General features: G+C 41.8%; 1 protein-coding gene across 2 annotated transcripts in view; it reads right to left on the reverse strand.

Moving 5' to 3' along the window:
• syne1a (spectrin repeat containing, nuclear envelope 1a) overlaps nt 1-18359 on the reverse strand; it is a 126902-nt gene that overhangs the window by 27406 nt on the left and 81137 nt on the right. The window contains exons 79-97 of one of the 2 annotated variants that reach the window (XM_087852137.1): nt 17596-17933; nt 17332-17476; nt 16960-17178; nt 15112-15398; nt 14677-14842; nt 13626-13781; nt 13139-13291; nt 12414-12596; nt 12134-12271; nt 11659-11844; nt 10817-10939; nt 10499-10681; nt 9347-9490; nt 6783-7013; nt 4575-4715; nt 2960-3073; nt 2588-2749; nt 1932-2120; nt 1628-1801 (exon numbers count right to left, since the gene is read on the reverse strand). In XM_087852137.1, the coding sequence (XP_087708263.1) occupies nt 1628-1801; nt 1932-2120; nt 2588-2749; nt 2960-3073; nt 4575-4715; nt 6783-7013; nt 9347-9490; nt 10499-10681; nt 10817-10939; nt 11659-11844; nt 12134-12271; nt 12414-12596; nt 13139-13291; nt 13626-13781; nt 14677-14842; nt 15112-15398; nt 16960-17178; nt 17332-17476; nt 17596-17933 (3432 nt within the window). The remainder of the gene's footprint in view (nt 1-1627; nt 1802-1931; nt 2121-2587; nt 2750-2959; nt 3074-4574; nt 4716-6782; nt 7014-9346; nt 9491-10498; nt 10682-10816; nt 10940-11658; nt 11845-12133; nt 12272-12413; nt 12597-13138; nt 13292-13625; nt 13782-14676; nt 14843-15111; nt 15399-16959; nt 17179-17331; nt 17477-17595; nt 17934-18359) is intronic. The other variant, XM_087852136.1, reaches the window with a different exon arrangement.

Here is an 18359-nt window from a genome sequence, read left to right on the forward strand (position 1 = left end):
TAGTTTCTTAATAGAAACAGTTTTAAAGAGTCTTCCCTTTTAGACTAAAAGTCCAGAGAGAGCTTGAAAAGGCCAACAATTGTAATGAAGTGAAGAGAGGCGGTAGTTTGTATTCTCTAAGCTTGTATTCTCTTCTTTCACACAGGGAAAGAAGGGCCCTCGGTAGAGATGGGAGGTGATCATGTGCAGAGAATTTTCCACAACAATACAGTGCACCTCTTATCCCTTAGTTTGTAGCGTCACTCTGTCATTCAGGAGGTAGGCAAAGAAACTGGTTTATCTCCACTTCAGCAAAAACCTCCATAGTGCATTTTAATTAAAATTCTCAAACACCAGTTACAAAGTTTTGCAGTTTTTTTCTTTTGATGAACAGACCGAGTAAACAACATAATAGAAACGGCTATGATGACGCAATTAAAGCTCAAAGTTTAAAGTTAGGAAAGCATTCGATTGAGAACAGACTGAAGACATATTATATGTGAGTAGTTTTTAAGCTGCTTACATTGTGGTGTGCAGAGTGGGTTAAGTAAGTTCAACAAAATACTTTCCTAAGGTCTCTGCATATCATACCACATTTAAAAGACGATTAACCAGAAAACTGAAATTTTAAGACCCAATTTTTTATCATTATTTAATCTGGACATGAAGCTCAGCATGGTCCAGACCTTTATATGTGCAGACCACACAAAGCATATGTGAACTACAGTTTAATCAGCTTACTGTCTCCCAGCTGCTACAGACACACTCTTTAAAACACTGACTCTCTGCCTGGGGGACAGAGCTAGTATTATAACTTCTAAGAAGCCTATTATGGAGCATCACAAGGCAAATATGTAAACATCTCACAGCTCACATGTAATATGAATGTAGAATATGTGCAACATGAATATTTTAGCATCTAGGCTCTGCCGTAAATCCCCACAAGAAAATATTGAGTTTGACACAGCAGGGAGTTAGATGTGACAGTATTTTTAACATAATAACTCCCCTCCCCACAAAAATTAAATCATGAGCCTGACATACAGAAAATTCCCAGGGGGCAAATCAAGTAGGACCGAGTATCTAATGGTGACAAATAAGAAAGAACCATGAATTATAAATTTAAACTAAAAGACTGCAAAGCTAGAAGATCTCCAGGGCAACAGGATGGAGGAAATATTGGATGAAATGTTTGAGATATTTATTTTTAAACTCTAAGTACAAATATATCACTTATATATATGTATACCTTTAATAATAATGGACACTAAGATTTTAGTTTTAAATTATTTAAGCACAGTGGTACCGTAAAATTCAAATGCTCATATGATGTTAATTATAAACATATGATAATATTGTAAAAATATACATATATATAATTAATTAAGCTCAAGCGCAGTTATGGTTTGTTAGCACCTTCCCCAATTGAATCAATTTGCCATAAAAAGACTCCAAAAACACAAAAACAATGCTTTTTTTTTTCTATAGAAATGAAAGTGAATGCAAGCATGAAGATCAGAGAGTCCAAGAAAAAGTACCATTTCTAGGACAGTGAAGCAGCCAGATACTTCAGCCTTTGATAAAAACACAGCAGCATACAAGCCATCATCCCCGGTTTTGTTTGTTTAGAGCAGATTTGGCTTCTCACCTGACAGTCAATGAGCTGCTCCTCCATGTCCATGTCTTCATGTTGGGGCTGAAGGGCAGAGCTGAGAGTGGCACGAGTGCTGAGCAGCCAATTGTCGAGTTCCTCTGCCTCGCTGTGGTATCGCTGCAGCGCCTGCTCCTGTCGCTGCTCCTCCAGTTGTTCACTTAGTTTCTCCTGTAGAGGTCAATGCGACGCATATCTTAAATTCTCAGGTGAGCTCACCAGAATTATAAAGATAAGGAGCAGACATAACATATACAAGCACATGATAAACTAGAAAAAGTATGAGGACTTGGTAAATCACCTCCAGCAGCTGCCGTTTCCCCGAAGCCTTCATTCGAATGGTGGCCATCCTTTCTCCCAGTACAGTGAGAGTAGACTGCAGGGCCAGCTGTTCCCCAGCATCCCCATCACTCTCTGCCAGCTCCTCAGAGAAGCACATCTGTAGCTCACCAATCTCATCCTGCAGCATCAGGATCTCATCCATCAAAGCCTGAATAAACGGCAATAAGACGTGTGTGAGGATTGAAATGAGAATATACAAGAAAAAAAAGAGCCAATGGGAATTAATTAAGGATGAGAAGAAGAGGCTGAATAGAAGATGGTGTGCCAGCAGTGAAAGAGGGTGTGCAGAAACCTCTTGACAGTAGTGTTGCAAAAGCAAACTGTTTCTCTTAAAGCCGTGATGTTGGCATAGCAACGAAGAACAGTGCCATGCAGTCTGTCCAACCATTGCCTGGCCCCGTGCAATATTAAACCCCCGAGTCGTACTCTGTTTCCCAAGAGCTCGCTGGCCTATACCATCTTTGTGAGGATGTCTCCCATGAGCCTTACAGATTACACTTCATGTATTACACTACTACTTTTACACTCTTTATCTGCACTACATTATGTTCCTTTATCCCTTTAGAACACACATGAGCACATTTCCCCTAATACCACCCCCCACTCAGCTCTCACCTGGTGTGCAGCCATCTGGCTCTCTGGAGTCTTGTTGGGCTCTAAGCCCTCATTCAGCGCCCCCTCGATGGACTCCATCTTGGTGGAAATAGATTGGAGGGACTCCTGATAGTGTTGCTGCCGCTCCAGAGCCTCATATAAGCTCTTCTGTTTCTCACTGATCTGAAAATATGATGACAAAGTCAAGCTGACAGACATGGCAGTGTCGGTCTGAGGTCACTAAAGCTTCAGGCCGGAATTTGGGACCACTCGCGTCTTGCTCAGTATGCTAGGAGACAAACTAATCCTGAGTTTGTCATTGTGTTTGTCTAACAGTAACACAAATAATAAAAATAAATAAATGTGTTGAATTAAAGTGAAGATGTGACATACCACATTCTTTAGCGTTTCCCAGGATCTCTGCAGGTCGTCCAAGTTAGCAGTACTGCTTTCCATAGATGGGTCGTACAGTTCCTGCAGAGGTACTCGGCTTAGTGTACCTCGACCCTGTGAAACGAGGAAAAAGTAAGTGGGCTTCATTAGTGTGTCAGAGTGATGTACACTATTGATGGGAATAGTTCTTTGGGAAACCTTTGGGCTTACATTTACAGCATAAAGTCTATAAAAAGCCTAGCGGCACACTTGGCCTAAGAATCTGAAAGTTTTACAAAAACGTACTTTTAAAATGTTTTTTTCCCAGACGTGCTTATAAAGAGGCAGCTAAATGTTATAACTTGATCCCACTTTACCTACTAAAATGCAATTCAACATTGCAAATGAAACTGGTTGACCTTGAGTCGGGTGTCTCTTGCTGATACAGCTGACGTTACTTTCTGTTCTTGCTGGGAGAACAGAATAAAATCCCTCCTTTCTCATGTTACTCTCTCACAACGAGAAATAAGCATTTAGTTTATGTCATATATTAGTTCAACATTAACACCTTTCTAGCAGAAACGCAGAAGAATTTATGTGCGTTATACATAGCAAAAGATGAATTTCAAATAATTACATTTGTTGTATGAAATATGTCTCTTATGTGTTCTATGTATTCTCATAAATTGACTTTACATGTTAAACAGTCACCTACATTGTCCATTTTCAAAACTCATCTTAAAACACATTTATACCCTTTGGCTTTCGACCCAGTATGAAACACACTGATCATGGTTGTTTTTATTCTATTATATAACTGAAGTCAATATGTCATGAGTTAACAGTAATAGTAGTTCTCTTTAATTTTAAAATTAGGCTGCCCCCATAATCATATCCTGCCACACAGTGGGCATGGGGCAATCCTAAGGCAGATTAACTTAGATCTGCTGCTGCATTTCCCCCACAGCAACAGTTAGTTTAAATTCCCACATATTTCCCAGCTCTCTTTGAACCTGTTTTTTCTTTCAGTATTTAAGTGTAGAGGTACATAACAGGCCACTAAAACAGCATTTTAGATTTTACAGCTAAAATAAAAAATTTGACCTTTGCTGTTTCTCCCAGCACAACGAGTGTTTCTGTTTCACTTCTACATCATTCGCAGCCACAGACAGCACAAAAAGCTACTTGATGACACCTCAGTTGTGTGTACAAAAATGGGAATGGCAAACAAAACTTCCATCAGCAAAGTAAATATGCAAACAGGAGGCCGATTTAAAAAAAAAAGGATAAGCAGGTAAAATAAGCGCAGCAAATCTCCGGCTCTCTCAAACATACTGTGTTAACAGTGATGATGGTGGGGTGGTCACTGTAGGGTGGTAAGTTGGTTTGTTATGGTGGTGATGGTGAAGAGAAGGGGATGTATTTACCTTACGTCAAAATTTTGCCACATATTCAATATTTTTTAGCTTTTGCATTTTGCAACATTTGAAGCTTTAAAGATTAAAGTGTTATCTTCTAGCAATGATGGTGATGACTGAACGTTTAAAGGTGCAAAACACAAAGTGGCAGTAGGGAAGTTGAGACCATCAGGTAATACTGGTCAGTTTGGAGTTTTCCAGGGTGGGATTTGCAATACCTGGTTAAGAGCAGCTTCAGCGTTAGCCCCCGGTGAGGGGGAGCGGCAGGCAGGGGGAGAGGAGACCTCGCTGTTGGTACCCTCCTCCCCTGACTCCTCTGTCACGGGGGAGAGGAGTGTGTGGCAGCGGCCGGCTGTCATCTGACCACACATACACGCCGCAAAGAAATGAAACGCACACATCAAAAGAAGCAGGTGAAAGAAAAAAGGAGGGGGAGCCAAAAAGAAAACAACCAGATCAAAGGGGAGAGGAGACAGAGAGGGAAAAATGAGGAGGGAGAAGAAGAAGAAAAAGCATAAAAATTAATGGGGAAGTGCAGGTTAGCCAGATTGAAGTGGCAACACATACTGCTTGATTAATTACATAGTGAGTAATCAAATAACACAGAAAGGAGACCCATTAGCTCACATTAATAACACTGATATGCCTCACTGAAATTCTTCTGCCGTAACACAACATTAAAGAGCATTGCAGAGGTAAAAGTCTTTGCTGTGTGAGCAAATGGACAAACATTAGATTCCACTGGCAGTGAAGTAGTTGCTTGGATTCTTTACAGGATACATTAGGATAAAGGAATGGCTCTCACCAGGAAGCTGAGAAATCACACACACACACAAAGTACACAGACAGTGATTGCTCACATCACACATAAACCCATACATGCTGTAGAGTTAGTACACACATATACAACAGGAAAAGGGTTAAAGTAGTCCTTCAGACAGTAAGAATAAAGTCTCTGATTGAAAAATCCAGCAGTATCAAGGCTCAGACTCGAACAAAGCATGACTATAGCATGAGATAGCTAACAGAGACAGGGACTGGTGAATACAGCAGCAGCAGCTGTCCTAGAAGTAGCACTGTTGTCAGTGTGCCTGCATGCTTCAGCAGAGAGGCAGAGCTGAAATGTGAGCCAAACCCTACTGGGCTGCTTTTTGGCAATGCGATGCGGACCTTAGTCTACTGACTCAGGACCTTCGGAGGACTGTTTCGCGGGCTTTATGATGCAATGCAAGGCAACTAAGAGCATTAGCACACCAGTATGTGTGGGAAACTGTGTGGTTTTACATTGTGAGGTTCGCTTGGTAAAACCACTGCTGTAACAATGACAACGTGCAATTTTAAAAATATCAGTAATCCATGCGTGACAGTTACCATACACGGAAAATGACAACGTTTACACACACACACAAACACACACACAGAGTAATATCCTGTTTCCTGGCCTGCTGAGACGAAACACACCACAAACAACAGTAGTACACCGGGAAGGCTCAAAAACCTGATTCAGAAACAAACTGAAAGGAAGTGGGGTGGTTACTTGTGCTAACTGTATGAAAAATAAATGATTAAGATGAGGGTGACAGACAGGCTCAGGCTAACATTAAGTTTAAGTTTGAGTAACCTTTTACAGTACTATTTCTTTGCTGTAGCGTACAAAAACTTCCCACACACGGCCGGATTTATAAAGAACTATTTTCACCTAGAAGAAGAAGGAGTCAGCAACAGATGGCACTGCACTCACAGGGCCCTGAGCTCAACATCACAGAGTTACTCCAGGATTACACAAAGAAAGAGCCTAAATCCACAGAGCAGGTGTGGAAACATCTTCATAAGGGAACAACTCACCTGGGTGCAAGTGTACCAGCGAGAAGTGGTGCTGTTTTAAAAGGCAAGGTTTTACACCCGCCCCAACAACCTTTGAACTTGAACTTTGAATTAAAACATAATTGGTGACTAAAAATATTCATGCCACTAGTTTAAAACATGTTGCGTAGCACTGTATCCTTATCCAGCTGTTACGTAGGCCTAAACAGCTGCACGTGAGGGAGGGCCTGCTGTTCAGCTACTTCTGTGTGGCTCATTATTATCTTGTAAATGAACTGCACAGTCATAACTGTTACCGTGACCTTAATAGTGGAGAAGAAAAGGTTTGCAGATCTAAAAAATCTAATCTTAAGTGATATTATCAGACATGCATTAATGTGGTATAAGTCAAGGGTAACTAACCTAACTGGAGTTTTGTTAAATGAAGCACATAGAAACCTTAAAGGCCCCACTGGGATCCTTGGAGTCACTTTGGCAGTCAGTGGTATGTGCAGAAAGGGAGAGATGCTACAACTTATGCACACATGCACACACATCCTTGTAATGTCTGCAGGTCTATGACTGTATATCCCCCCTAAAAAACCAAAGGTTTTCCCACTCACCATGACTACAGAGGGGTGTGCTGGAAGCTGCTTGGCGTCAGCTGTGGTGGTGTCTGTCACAGCGCTGGGAAGCTCCTCGTCACTCAGTTCGTCCATGCCATCTGAAAAGCCCTCCACCTCGCTGACCGTCAGCAGCATAGTGGCGTGTTTGGCCTTCACCGTCAGCATCTTGCACTTGGAGTGGAGCGAGGCGATCTGCTCCTGGTAGCCACGGATCTTCTGGGCTAACTCCTGTCAAAACATTCCAAGCAAACAGAAAACACCACCCCCAGGATCAGGAGAGTGTGGCTGAGTCCACACCACAAGATCAATAGTTCCTGTTTAAATATGATCCTGTGAAAGTGGGTGGCTGAGTTGGTTCAGCCTTGAATGTGGTGCCGGTCTGAGAGGAGTAAGCGGAGCAGACGCATTCTCTTTGGCTGTCTTTGGTGTAAGAGTAGAAAGAGAATAGCACCGCCTCACTCTCCTTTTTTCCTCTCTATCTTTCTCACTCTCTCTCTCCTCTGTATCTCTGAGCCAATCGGAGCAGCACAGAGGCGGGTGACTCAGATCAGCGCTGAAGCTAAGACAGGATGTTTGGTTGAAGCAGAGACCATAGCAGAAATACTTCAAAATCCCTCAGACACTCCCTCTGCTACACATACACAAATGGCAAGGAAAAACAGGAAGTGATCTCACCGCGCTGCACCCTCCCCCTCCCTTGCCTGCTACTGTCGTTCTCAGCCAATCCCTTGGGCAGATTACTTCTAACAAAAGGGAGCTGAAGGAGAGAGGGAGGGCGTCTGGAGGAAGAGTGACAGAAACGGTGTCAAATTACAACTACGCTAATGTGCCAGCAGGCCAGCCCATCTCTGCCGTTCCTCCTCCACCCCTCTTTTCACCCTCTGTCCCACAGATGGTCATTGCACTGATAATCAGGTCATGTGACTAAAGGGGCCAGTGGAGTTGCAACTCTCCGCTGAGCTTAGAGATCTAACTTAGACATAAAAATGCTGGCATGCCAGGCCGCTCTGCAGCGACAAAAGTGATTACAGGGGTGAGAAAATATCTGCAAATATCTGCAACACCTGGGTTAATATTTTCCAGGCAGTCAAACATTGGAGTAAGATATAAATCTGCCTGAACCGTGCAGCAGAAATTAAAACGTAATAAAAGAAAAAATGTTGCCTGTGGGAAGACACGATCTGTTTCTCTGCAGGTCTTTGCATCTGCACTCCCCCTTCACAATCTCCTTCTCGGCATGGGAGATCTAACATACTCAGCAAAGTGAAACTGCAGCAGAGGCTCAAATCGCTCAGGTGAAAACCATCTAACTCTGGCATTTGTCTATGCAGATTATATTTACATGCACCATCAGATAAAACTAGGAATGTGCGTGAGTTGGGCTTGTAAAAGCACCACACAACATTTTCTCTGGATTGCTGTTTGGGAAAATGCATGCTTTGATCATGTTAAAAGGGAGATTAAATCAGATGTTTTTAAATTGGGATTTAGGGGGAATGATGGAAAGGGGTATTAATTGACCATTTATTTTTAACCAGGGTCCCTTGATGGCTCACAGCAAGGAGGTTTTGGGTTTGAATGTGCAGACTGACTTGCATCCTGTGCTGGGTACTCTGGCTAACTCCCACAGTCCAAAAACATGCATGTTAGGATTGGTCTAAATTGACTGTAGGTGTTTATGTGAGCATTATTGACTGCCTGGCCTGTCTGTTTGGTTTAGCTGAGGGAATTGCCTGGGTGGAGCGTACAGAAGGAAGCACATGTGCATGCTGTGAATTGGACTACACACCTGTGTACCATTCTCAAACAGGTGTAATAAGAAAGACAAGCATTTGTACTGAAGAGCTGGAAGATTAAAGAACAATTCATGTCCAGCCTAACCACTTTGACATTTGTGTTCTCACACTAGATTTACTCAACAATTTCATGGCTCTATAGAAGCAGCTTTTGCTTATGCTGAATGATGCAATGAAATTATAGAATTATAGTTTGAGTCATTTTAGTCAGGCTTGCCTAAGGCTAATTTAAGATATATGATACATTCACTGGTGCCACAACTTCTGCTTTTTACCTCTGTGCATTGAAACATAGGGCAGGAAACATAATGACTCAAGTTCTCTGTTTCTTTCACTTAACTCTTTGATGTTAAAAATACTGACCTCAATGGAAATGTCTGAATGTCTGAGGCATCAACTAATTTTTTAAGAGTCACACTCAATTTGGTTTACGGCAGAAGACTAAAATGTTGTTCTAGGAGCAAATCTTGCAGGGAGGGCCAGTGAAACCATTGTACAGAAGTTTAACCACACAATTCCTGAGAAATATATAAATATTAAAAAGCCAAAATTTCTATTCTACTTTACATTTTCCAAAGCCATTCGGATGGGAATCTTTGCAGGGCCAATTCTGGCCTTATTTTTGACAACCTTGGATAAGACAATCATAAAGCAGCATTTTATTGATAATGTTGATGATTTGGGGGTTAACATGTTTATCACCTACATACTGCTGTTCTAATAAACCGAACAGATAAATGACAGAAAGTAAGGAGACCCTCATACCTCGTGGTGGTGTATCTGAGCCTGAAGTTCCTGTATATTATTAGTGGAAACGGGCCGGTCCTGAATGATCCGATGAGCTTCTTCAATTAATCTCTGGAGGTTCTTCACTTCCTGTTCATACTGCTCATACTGCACCACGGCCTCCTGTCAGGGCGTTAAGGTAAAATGAGATGAATGAAACTGTATTTACAATATAGATCCCTGAGGGAAATTATATTTTCCCTTTCCACTCCACACAGGGAGTCAAGTTCTAAACTTTTACGTTGACTCTCATATCCATACGCAGTAACTGGTACTGAGCATGCTCATTATATTGTTGATAAGCTCTTATTAGACTTATCTTAGACTTATCTTAGACTTATAGAATAATCTGTATTTTTCATTTGATGATATTGAAATTATGCAGGTGTGTGAGAGCTAAATCACCACGATTAGAATATTGCGATTACAAAGATAGATGTGAATGTAAATGGTAAATGGACTGGTTCTCATATAGCATTTTTCTACTCTATCTGTGCACTCAAATCACTTTATACAACTTGCCTCATTCACACATGCACTTTTTTCTATGCTTTTTCTAGTTATGTGCTTTCTATCTATCTAGCAACTTGGGCTTAGTATCTTTCCTATGGATATTTGGACTGGATCAGCCAGGGACTGAAGAACCAACCTTCCGATTAGTAGATGACCTAATCAGGTCTGTGTATCAAAATGTTTTAGACAGCCTGTCACAAATTTGACCTTGAGCCAGAACAATGTGCCCACATGGTAGATAAACTGTTTCAGTTCTTGTTAAACATGATGTATTTGGTTCAAATGGATTGACTGATTTATTGGCTGAAAGTCACTTGCTTCTTCCTCAGGGCTAATCTTCACTACAGTTGGCTTCTGATGGGGGCTTAAAGAAAACACAGACATTCCTGAGAAGGCTTGTTGAAACACTACAGAGCAGGTTTCAGAGCATCCACTCTTCAAAGCAATAACTCTTCTCATCAGCTGAAATTTCAGTGCTACTTTTAAGCGATAAAATACTAACAAAAAGTAGGATTCTTATCACAAGGGCTGATAATGTACTGTTTCTTGTCTCTGTCACTATGACTTTATATCTAACAGCTCATCAACAGCCTTCATAATACTCGGGCTGCCTTTTACCTGCAGGATGTTGCACTGCTGGATTGTGGTGTGTTGCAGTTGGCTGGCTTCTTGCTGCAGAGTCTGAGCTGTGCGGCAGATAGGCAGACTGGCCACTACCTCCTCTGGCAGCCGGAGGGCGCTCTGACACTGCTGAACAGCAGCTACTTGCTGCTTAAAGCCCTCCATTTCCACCAGCAGACGCTTATTGAAAAGCAAAGAGGTTGATAATAAGACGGGAGATAGAAATGCTAGATGTATATCAATGCACGCTAATTTAAATTACATCTGCAGACTGACTGGACACAAGCTGTTTGCCAGTATTATGTTTGTGTTTACCTGTCTCTGTGTCAACTGCTCTCTGAGACTGAGCTTGTTAAGTTCAGGGGAAGCAAGTGTGGCCTGTATCTGATCTACAGCAGCATGGAGGCTCTTGACCTCCGCTTCCAGACGCAACATGTCCTGAGGAGAGATACAGACATAATCAAGGCAAAGTATATGTGGGCAAAGATACAAGATAGAATGTAGCTTCTGTACACAGCAGTAATCAAACCCACATGAAAACAGATTTTTAAAAGTATCAAAGCTCCTTTGTGGATATCTAATGCTGCAAATGTTTTTTTTCCCTCAGTGCAGTTTGAAGGATGAAGATAGTGGTGCCTCTCGCTTTAAAATGTATTCATTTGCAAATTCTAACTGACCTTAATGTGCATCATTGGAAAGAAACTAAATTACAAGTCGCTACAAATTAAACTCGTGCTCTGCAATCTAGACCCAGAAAAAAAAATCTAACTCACAAGAGGAGTTGTAAACACATTTCCAATGCACAGTGTTATTAGCAACAATCAGCAACAGACTGTCGTCTGGGAAGCAGCTGCATGGCAATCAGATTAGCGTAACAGATTACTGCTGCACACGCTAAATGAAACAGTGCCTTCCATTATGATGGAGTAATCTGTCGTGAATGACCATAAGGGGGCACTGTTGAGTTGTGGCTAAATTATAATTGACTCAATTTGAAAGGATGTGCACATGCTCTTATGCAACAGAGTGTGTGGAATTATAAAATGGGAATAGCCACAGTTTTTTTGGCAGCAATGGAGATGATGTGATCACTGGAAGACTGAGGCAGGGGGGGTACTGCATAACTCCTGCAATGCTTTCTTAAAAGTGTCATGTACCTTAGCTGCATCCTGCAGACTCTGGAGGCGAGTCTTGGCAGTTTGCTGCAGCTCTTCTGTGCGTCTGCTGAGGTGTTTCACCCGCTGGCTCCACCTCTCTGTCTGCAACACATCCGCCAGCTGCACCTCCCTCTCCCCCATGGCCTCCAAGTCACCATGGAGACCTCGACACTCACGCAGTAAGGCCTGCCACCAAATGAACGCAAATTATAAGTCAAGGAGAGGAGTCTTCTCGGGTGTGCAGTTATACTAATTAAGGCCGGCCGACATAGTGTAGAGCATGACGTTTCACTGGAATTTTAAAAACTGCATCTAATTAGCTTCAACTTTGTGGGGTATCCACAGCTCCAGGGTTAATATTTTGGAGGAAGAATAAACATGGAATTTAATAGAACCCATTCATCTTACACAACAGCAGCTTTAGGACAACTTATAGTTATTTACAATCCCTGCTGGCAGCGCCATTAAAGCTCACCTGGTGTGCTCGAATTTGATCCTGCAGCTGGGACGCAGAGCTCCAAATGATATTACCGGTGACCAGAGCCTCAGCTTTCTTTGTCCAGCTCAAAATGAATGCCTTCATGCCCTGATATTCCTCCACCTGTCTTTCTGCCTGCTCAACAGAAGACCACAAAGTCAGAGCAAATAAAACTACAAAAAAAACAAAAACTACATTTAATATAATAATATTTAAGAGAATTATATGAAACAAATCATCTGGATGGCACACTGAACTGACTGTCCCCCCCCCCCACCTTCTTCAGTCTGTTGGCTCTATCCTGGACCTGCTGCGAGGTGTGGTGCTGCACCTCTGTCAGTTTGGCTACAGCATCACCCAGCTGCTTACACAGGAGAGGGTTCTGCTCCCCAAACTCCTGCACAGCCACTCCCAACTCTGCCAGAGAGCAACCGCAGGATTCACACTCCTCAGAAAGAGCCTGGAGAGGGGAGGAGAGGAGGGGGTGAAAAAAACAGAGGAGAAAGGAGGTGTATGGAGGCCAGAGATTAAAGAAAGGGAGTTCATGAGCGAGGTAAAACTAGATTTAGAGTTTATTTTGAACACAGTCAGGATACATTTCAAGTAACACTCTCATCCTAAAAGCAGTAACTACTTAATTGTGACCCACAGCTTTAAAAGCGTATGAATGACAAGTTGTGGTTTTATGGCTTTCCTGGCGAGGAGCAGTGATTAATTACTAAACCAGAGGCATGTGGGATGTGCTCAAACTGCTCCTTTAAATGAATTTTAACTCCAAAGGTTTTTTTCTACAAATGAGCGAGGGAAGAAACATGCTGGGGAGACAAGAAGAAGAACAGGAGGCAAGGGGCTCAAACTCCCATCTGGAATACTCCTCTCAAAAGTGGGTCACTGTTGAAGCCAGAACTCAATTCACTCATTAACCTCAACATCTGCAAAATGAATAGCCGATTTAACAGGGGTTAATTGCTTGCTAATTAGTCAATCTGTCTGTTTGATTACTTTGGTGTCTTCTTTGGCCTCCTCCAGGTCGGCACCCTTGTCTTCCAATTTTAGAGCAATGGTCTTCAGCTTTGCCTCGATGTCCTGCAGTCGGGAGCTGAAGTCCTCTTTCACATCTCTGGTCTGCTGCACCTCCCTTTCCCTTGCCTGCACCTGAAGTGGATATCAGAAACACACACAATGTTTGTTTAACATCCCTTTTTGGCTTTTTGTTAGTGGCAGAGAAGTTACAGATAGAATATGTGTAAAGAAAGCTTTGCAGACAACATCCAACACAGAACTTTTGTGATTGTGTAATACAGCCTTAACAATTAGACCACATAATACCTTAGAAATACACAGTTAAAAAAACATAGGTCAAATACTAACATAAACCTCTTGACAAGACTAAATGAATGTTAAACAAATCAGTGTCATATTGCATTGATAATATTCATACATGCATCATTATTAGAGTCAAATAATACAATAAGTAAAATGAGCTTACCTGATCCTCAGCAGATCCGAGAGCCAGCGCCACCTCAGCTAGCTGCATGCTGAGTTCAGAGGGCAGGCCAGCTTGGAGGTCCTGGTACTTTGATTGCTGCAGCTCTGTCATCCGCTCCACACTCTGACGTCTGCTGATCACCTCACCGTGTGCCGTCTACAAGGCAAAGTAAATGACATGAATGTAACATACGAAAAGCTGCACTTGATGAAATATACATGGTTATAATCAAGCTGAATGATCAACAATTAATCAACAATTAAACTCCCTTTATAGCTTGGTCTTGTTTAACTTAACTAACTCATTTAAGTGTATAAATCTTTGTCAGGGAGTTAAACTAACTGCATGGAGACAAAGCAGTGATCCACCAATAGCAACATTTCATTACTGGTGATTTCACTTTAGAAATTGTTTGGGTGTTTTTTTTAAATTTGTAATTATTACATGAATGACTACAAATCCCTTTTTTATCATTTTTCCATTAATCTTTCTATCTATCTATTTGTCACCACTTATCTGGCTCTTGGTCACAAGGTAGCAGACTAAGCTCTTCCAGCTCCCCCGCAGGACACCAAGGCATCCTCAAGCCAGCCGAGAGGTATAACCTTTCTAACGTGTCATGGGTCTGCCTTGAGGCCTCCTTCTAGTAGGATATGCCCAGGAGGAATCCTAATCAGATGTCTGAACCACCTCAACAGGCTCCTTTCAATTGGGAGAGTAGCGACTCTACTGTGAGCCCCTCCCAAATGACCATTGTTCTTACTCTATCTCTAAGGAAGAGCCCAGAGACCCTTCAGAGGACATTCATTTTTACCACTTCCATGTACTATCTCATTGTTTTGATAACTACTAACAGCTTGCTGCCACAGGTGAGGGTAGGAACATAGATAAACAAGTAAATCCATAGCTTTACTCTCACACTCACAGATTCAAATATAATCACATCTGTTAATTATGTTAATACATTGTATTTGTGTCTAAACAAGCAAAAAAAAACACCACTAAAGTCAGACTATGTTTACTTTATGTGTGAGACTAGTAAGTCCTTTACCTCTAGTTCTTGCAGCAGTGAATCCAGGTCTGCAGTGGGACTCAACAATAAACCCCGGGTGTCTTGGATCCAGCCTTTGACTAAGCCTAGCTCTTTCTCAACCTCCTCTCTCTCCCTCAACTCCTGATGCACCTGAGCCCTGCTAGCCCGCACCTGCAACACAAGGCTGACAAGACAAGGAAGAAAAAGATCAAAATAAACAAACACATTTCGGTCTGAATGGGATATTTAATACATTTACTATGAACAAATTTAAGTGGTAAAAAGCAGAAACTCTTTTTAAAAATGAAGATAAACTCAAAAGTAGCCCCATTATCCTTGTACTAGGAGGCTGTAAAACAACTTAAATATCCACCTACCTAAGTTGAACAATTATAGCAATAATTATTATGATTATAAAGTGGTTGTCAGCAGCCCAAGCAGCAGTCATCTCACCTGTCATACTGCTCCTGCATGCTCTGGATCTCCTGTGAGCACAGCGTCTCCTTGTGTCCGTTCTCAGTGCTTTTCTCCATCACTTCCACCTTGTCATCCTCTCCCCTGAGACTGCAACTTTGTTGCCCCAGCAGAGCCAGTATGGACTGCTCCCTCTCCACTTCCAGACTGAAGGAGTCGTGGTACTCCAGGAGACTCTGAAGCGCCGCCCTGGTGGCTGCTTTCTCAACCGTGCTGTCTGGAACACGACCGTGGAGGTCTTTGGACACCGATCGTACCTTCTCCATCTGAGGGACAGATGTTTATTTACAGAATTATTCTCCTCATTCAGCTTCATGTAGAACTTGTGGGTTTAATAAAGGGGCTGGGAGACATAATTACTAACATTTTTGTCTGTCGTCACTTGTGATTGCTGCCAGTCTACTTTATGTGCGACAAGACTTTGTGATAGTCAAAGGAATCAGTGGACAAAGAGGATGACATCATGCCCAGTTGAACAAAGGGGCCACAGAAAAACAGTGGACAGCAGGAATGTGCCACATATGAGGAAGTGACAGTTACTTACAATATGACTTCATTTCCTTTTTTAGGAAGAGTGTCTTGTGGGTATTTATGGGAAACAGAGTGTTCAAACACAAATTAGGTCAAAAGGCGGGAAAACACTCCATGACACAGTGTTTTGGCAGAAGGAAACAACTGGCCTAAAGCCTGGAGTTACATCACTGCACACCAATTGGTGTTCAGCGGTTACTGTGTTTGACCCGAATTTGCAGACGCATTTTTGCAGAAGTAAGGTTAGTAAGTAAAGTCATATTTTATTTACAAAGCACCTTTATAAATAAAACAAAACACTAAAACATCAAAACAAAAAGTGAAAAAGTGGGTGGACCACAGCATTCTTAAAATAAACAGGGACTTAACTGGACGCCAGTGAAGGGTTGATTATAGAGAACACACAGGGACAGGGACAGACTGAAGACTTGTGACGTACTCGGGTCTGACTTTTGCTTTAGCCATAGCTAATGCTTGTCTTACCTGAACCTTTATCCAAACCTAAAATGTCCCATATTCTCTACAATTTTCCGGACCGTCAGGGTGGGACTCTGGTGATTCAACATAAAAGCCACACAATAACAGAAATAACCTAACTAATGAAGCTGAGGCAGATCAGCCTCTTCTGTGGTCGGCAAAGTAAAACGAGTGTTTTTATCAATGGAGTCTGGTGACTTTGACAGCAGAATAAAACAAGTCTTCTCTTAGCAAAGGCCGTCATATATCAAGTAAAACAAAGAAGTAATAAAATAAACACAGCCTACTCTGAAAATAATATTTTTATATGATCCAGTTAGTTTCCTTGCTATTCCTGTCTGCTTCACCAACCTGGCAAAGTACAAACTATCATCCACTAAAGCTAATAAATCGACTGTGCACAAGGTTCTGATACAGCCACACTTAAAAAGAGTCTGAGTTGCGTGCTTAACTAGGAGTTTCACGTTCACCTAAAAGAAACCGAGCAGTCAGAGAGTAGGATGTGTTGCATTTTTTAGCTATATGTCTATGATGATTGATCATCCAGTTTTCAGTGGTTTATAAAACTAGAAGGCGGTCTAGTTGTGGAGAGTGCTAGAAAAATTCCGGTGACAAGGAAATTTATACTTTTTACATCTTCAAGCTAATAAAAACACATTTTCATGATTTGGGACCTTAAAGTAAACCTTTTCCCTAAAGGTTTACTTCAGCGACTTACAATGTGGGGACCTGCCTTTTATTCCCCAGAAAGCAGGCCAATACGTGAGGACCACCACACCAATAACATGCACAAAAACCCACTGGTAAACTGTCTCTTACTTTCTCATTGAAGTTCCTCCACTCTCTAGCAGTGTCCTCCAGTGCCCTCTCCTGGGCTCGGGCCACACTGCGGAGACGGGTCCACCGTTGCCATAGTGACGATACAACGTGACTGGTGATAGCTTTGCTGGATTCAGAGATTAACTGCTCCAGCTCTGCTGCTCTTTCTTTCAAAGCATTCAGAGGCATTTCCAGCAGGTCAACATGCGCCACCAGCGACTAGAACCAAAAGGTTATAAGAGATACGACACAAAGCTGTTTAATAAATATGTTCTCCTCAAACATATCATGCAAAACTAGGACCCCTGGGAAAGGCTAGATAATTTCTGTAATTTCTAATACAGAATCTTTTTCTCTGACACAGTGACCCACCTTGTATCTTTGACACTTGTCTTCTGCTTGGTGGGCGCTTACAGCTTTAGCTGTAGTGAACATGGCCATCCTGCCCTCTGAATCATTCATTTGCTCAACCACGGTCTCTTTCTCACGTTGGAAGGAGCTCCACAGAGCTGCACATCTAAGAAACATTCAGATTGAACATCAATGATGGGTGACATAATAAAGAAACTGCACAACATCATTTTAGGTATATGGAATAAATACAAACTGTATATGTATACTTGATATAGCACACACCTCTCCAACACTTCTCTGTAAGTATCCACTTGCTGTTTGACTTCGGTGCTTCTTAGCTGCATTGTGTTTACTTTTTCTCTGAGCCCACTCATCACTCCTGCCTCCAGAAAATCCACCAGCAAGGGATCCAAAGTCCCGAACTCCTGTAAACCAGCTTTGAAGTTTTTTTCCTTAGCTAAAATTTCTTCCAGATCCTGTGCACAGTCTGCTTGGTTTTCGAGCTCCACCCCTGTGGTGGCCCTCTGAAGCAAAGCCGCAGCGGAGTCTAGCCATTTCTGCATGGACTGCAGAGATAAGTGGTGCCTCTGGACCAAGGAAAGCGCTTGATCCACAGCCAGCTAGAATATGCAAAAGGTGATTTAATTAACTTCTTCTTTTTCTGGCCTCCTACAAGATTTTATCTATGTAAATGAGTTGATAGAGAAATGCACTGTTTAAACATTAAACCACATTTTTGCTGTTAATGTGTAAAAATGTCCTGTTTTTAAACTTACCAGTAGTCTTTTTATAGCTAAGTATGCTAAGAAGATGCTAAGGATATATTTCAAATGTTTTAACCTCCCCAAGTTGATTAATATTAACAGTGAGGGAGGACATGAGACTGAAAGTAACATTTAGAATTTAAAACCATGAATGATGGCTCAGGAATACTATGGACAATGACTGAGACAGTCATTTCCAGATGTATATCAATTACATTTAATGCAATGTCACAATACTATCAGGAAATAGCTATAAGGTGAATTAAAGCAATCAACAAACAT

Source organism: Neolamprologus brichardi, chromosome 15, assembly GCF_056152115.1.
Source record: "Neolamprologus brichardi isolate AB-2024 chromosome 15, ASM5615211v1, whole genome shotgun sequence".
Lineage (NCBI taxonomy): Eukaryota > Metazoa > Chordata > Actinopteri > Cichliformes > Cichlidae > Neolamprologus > Neolamprologus brichardi.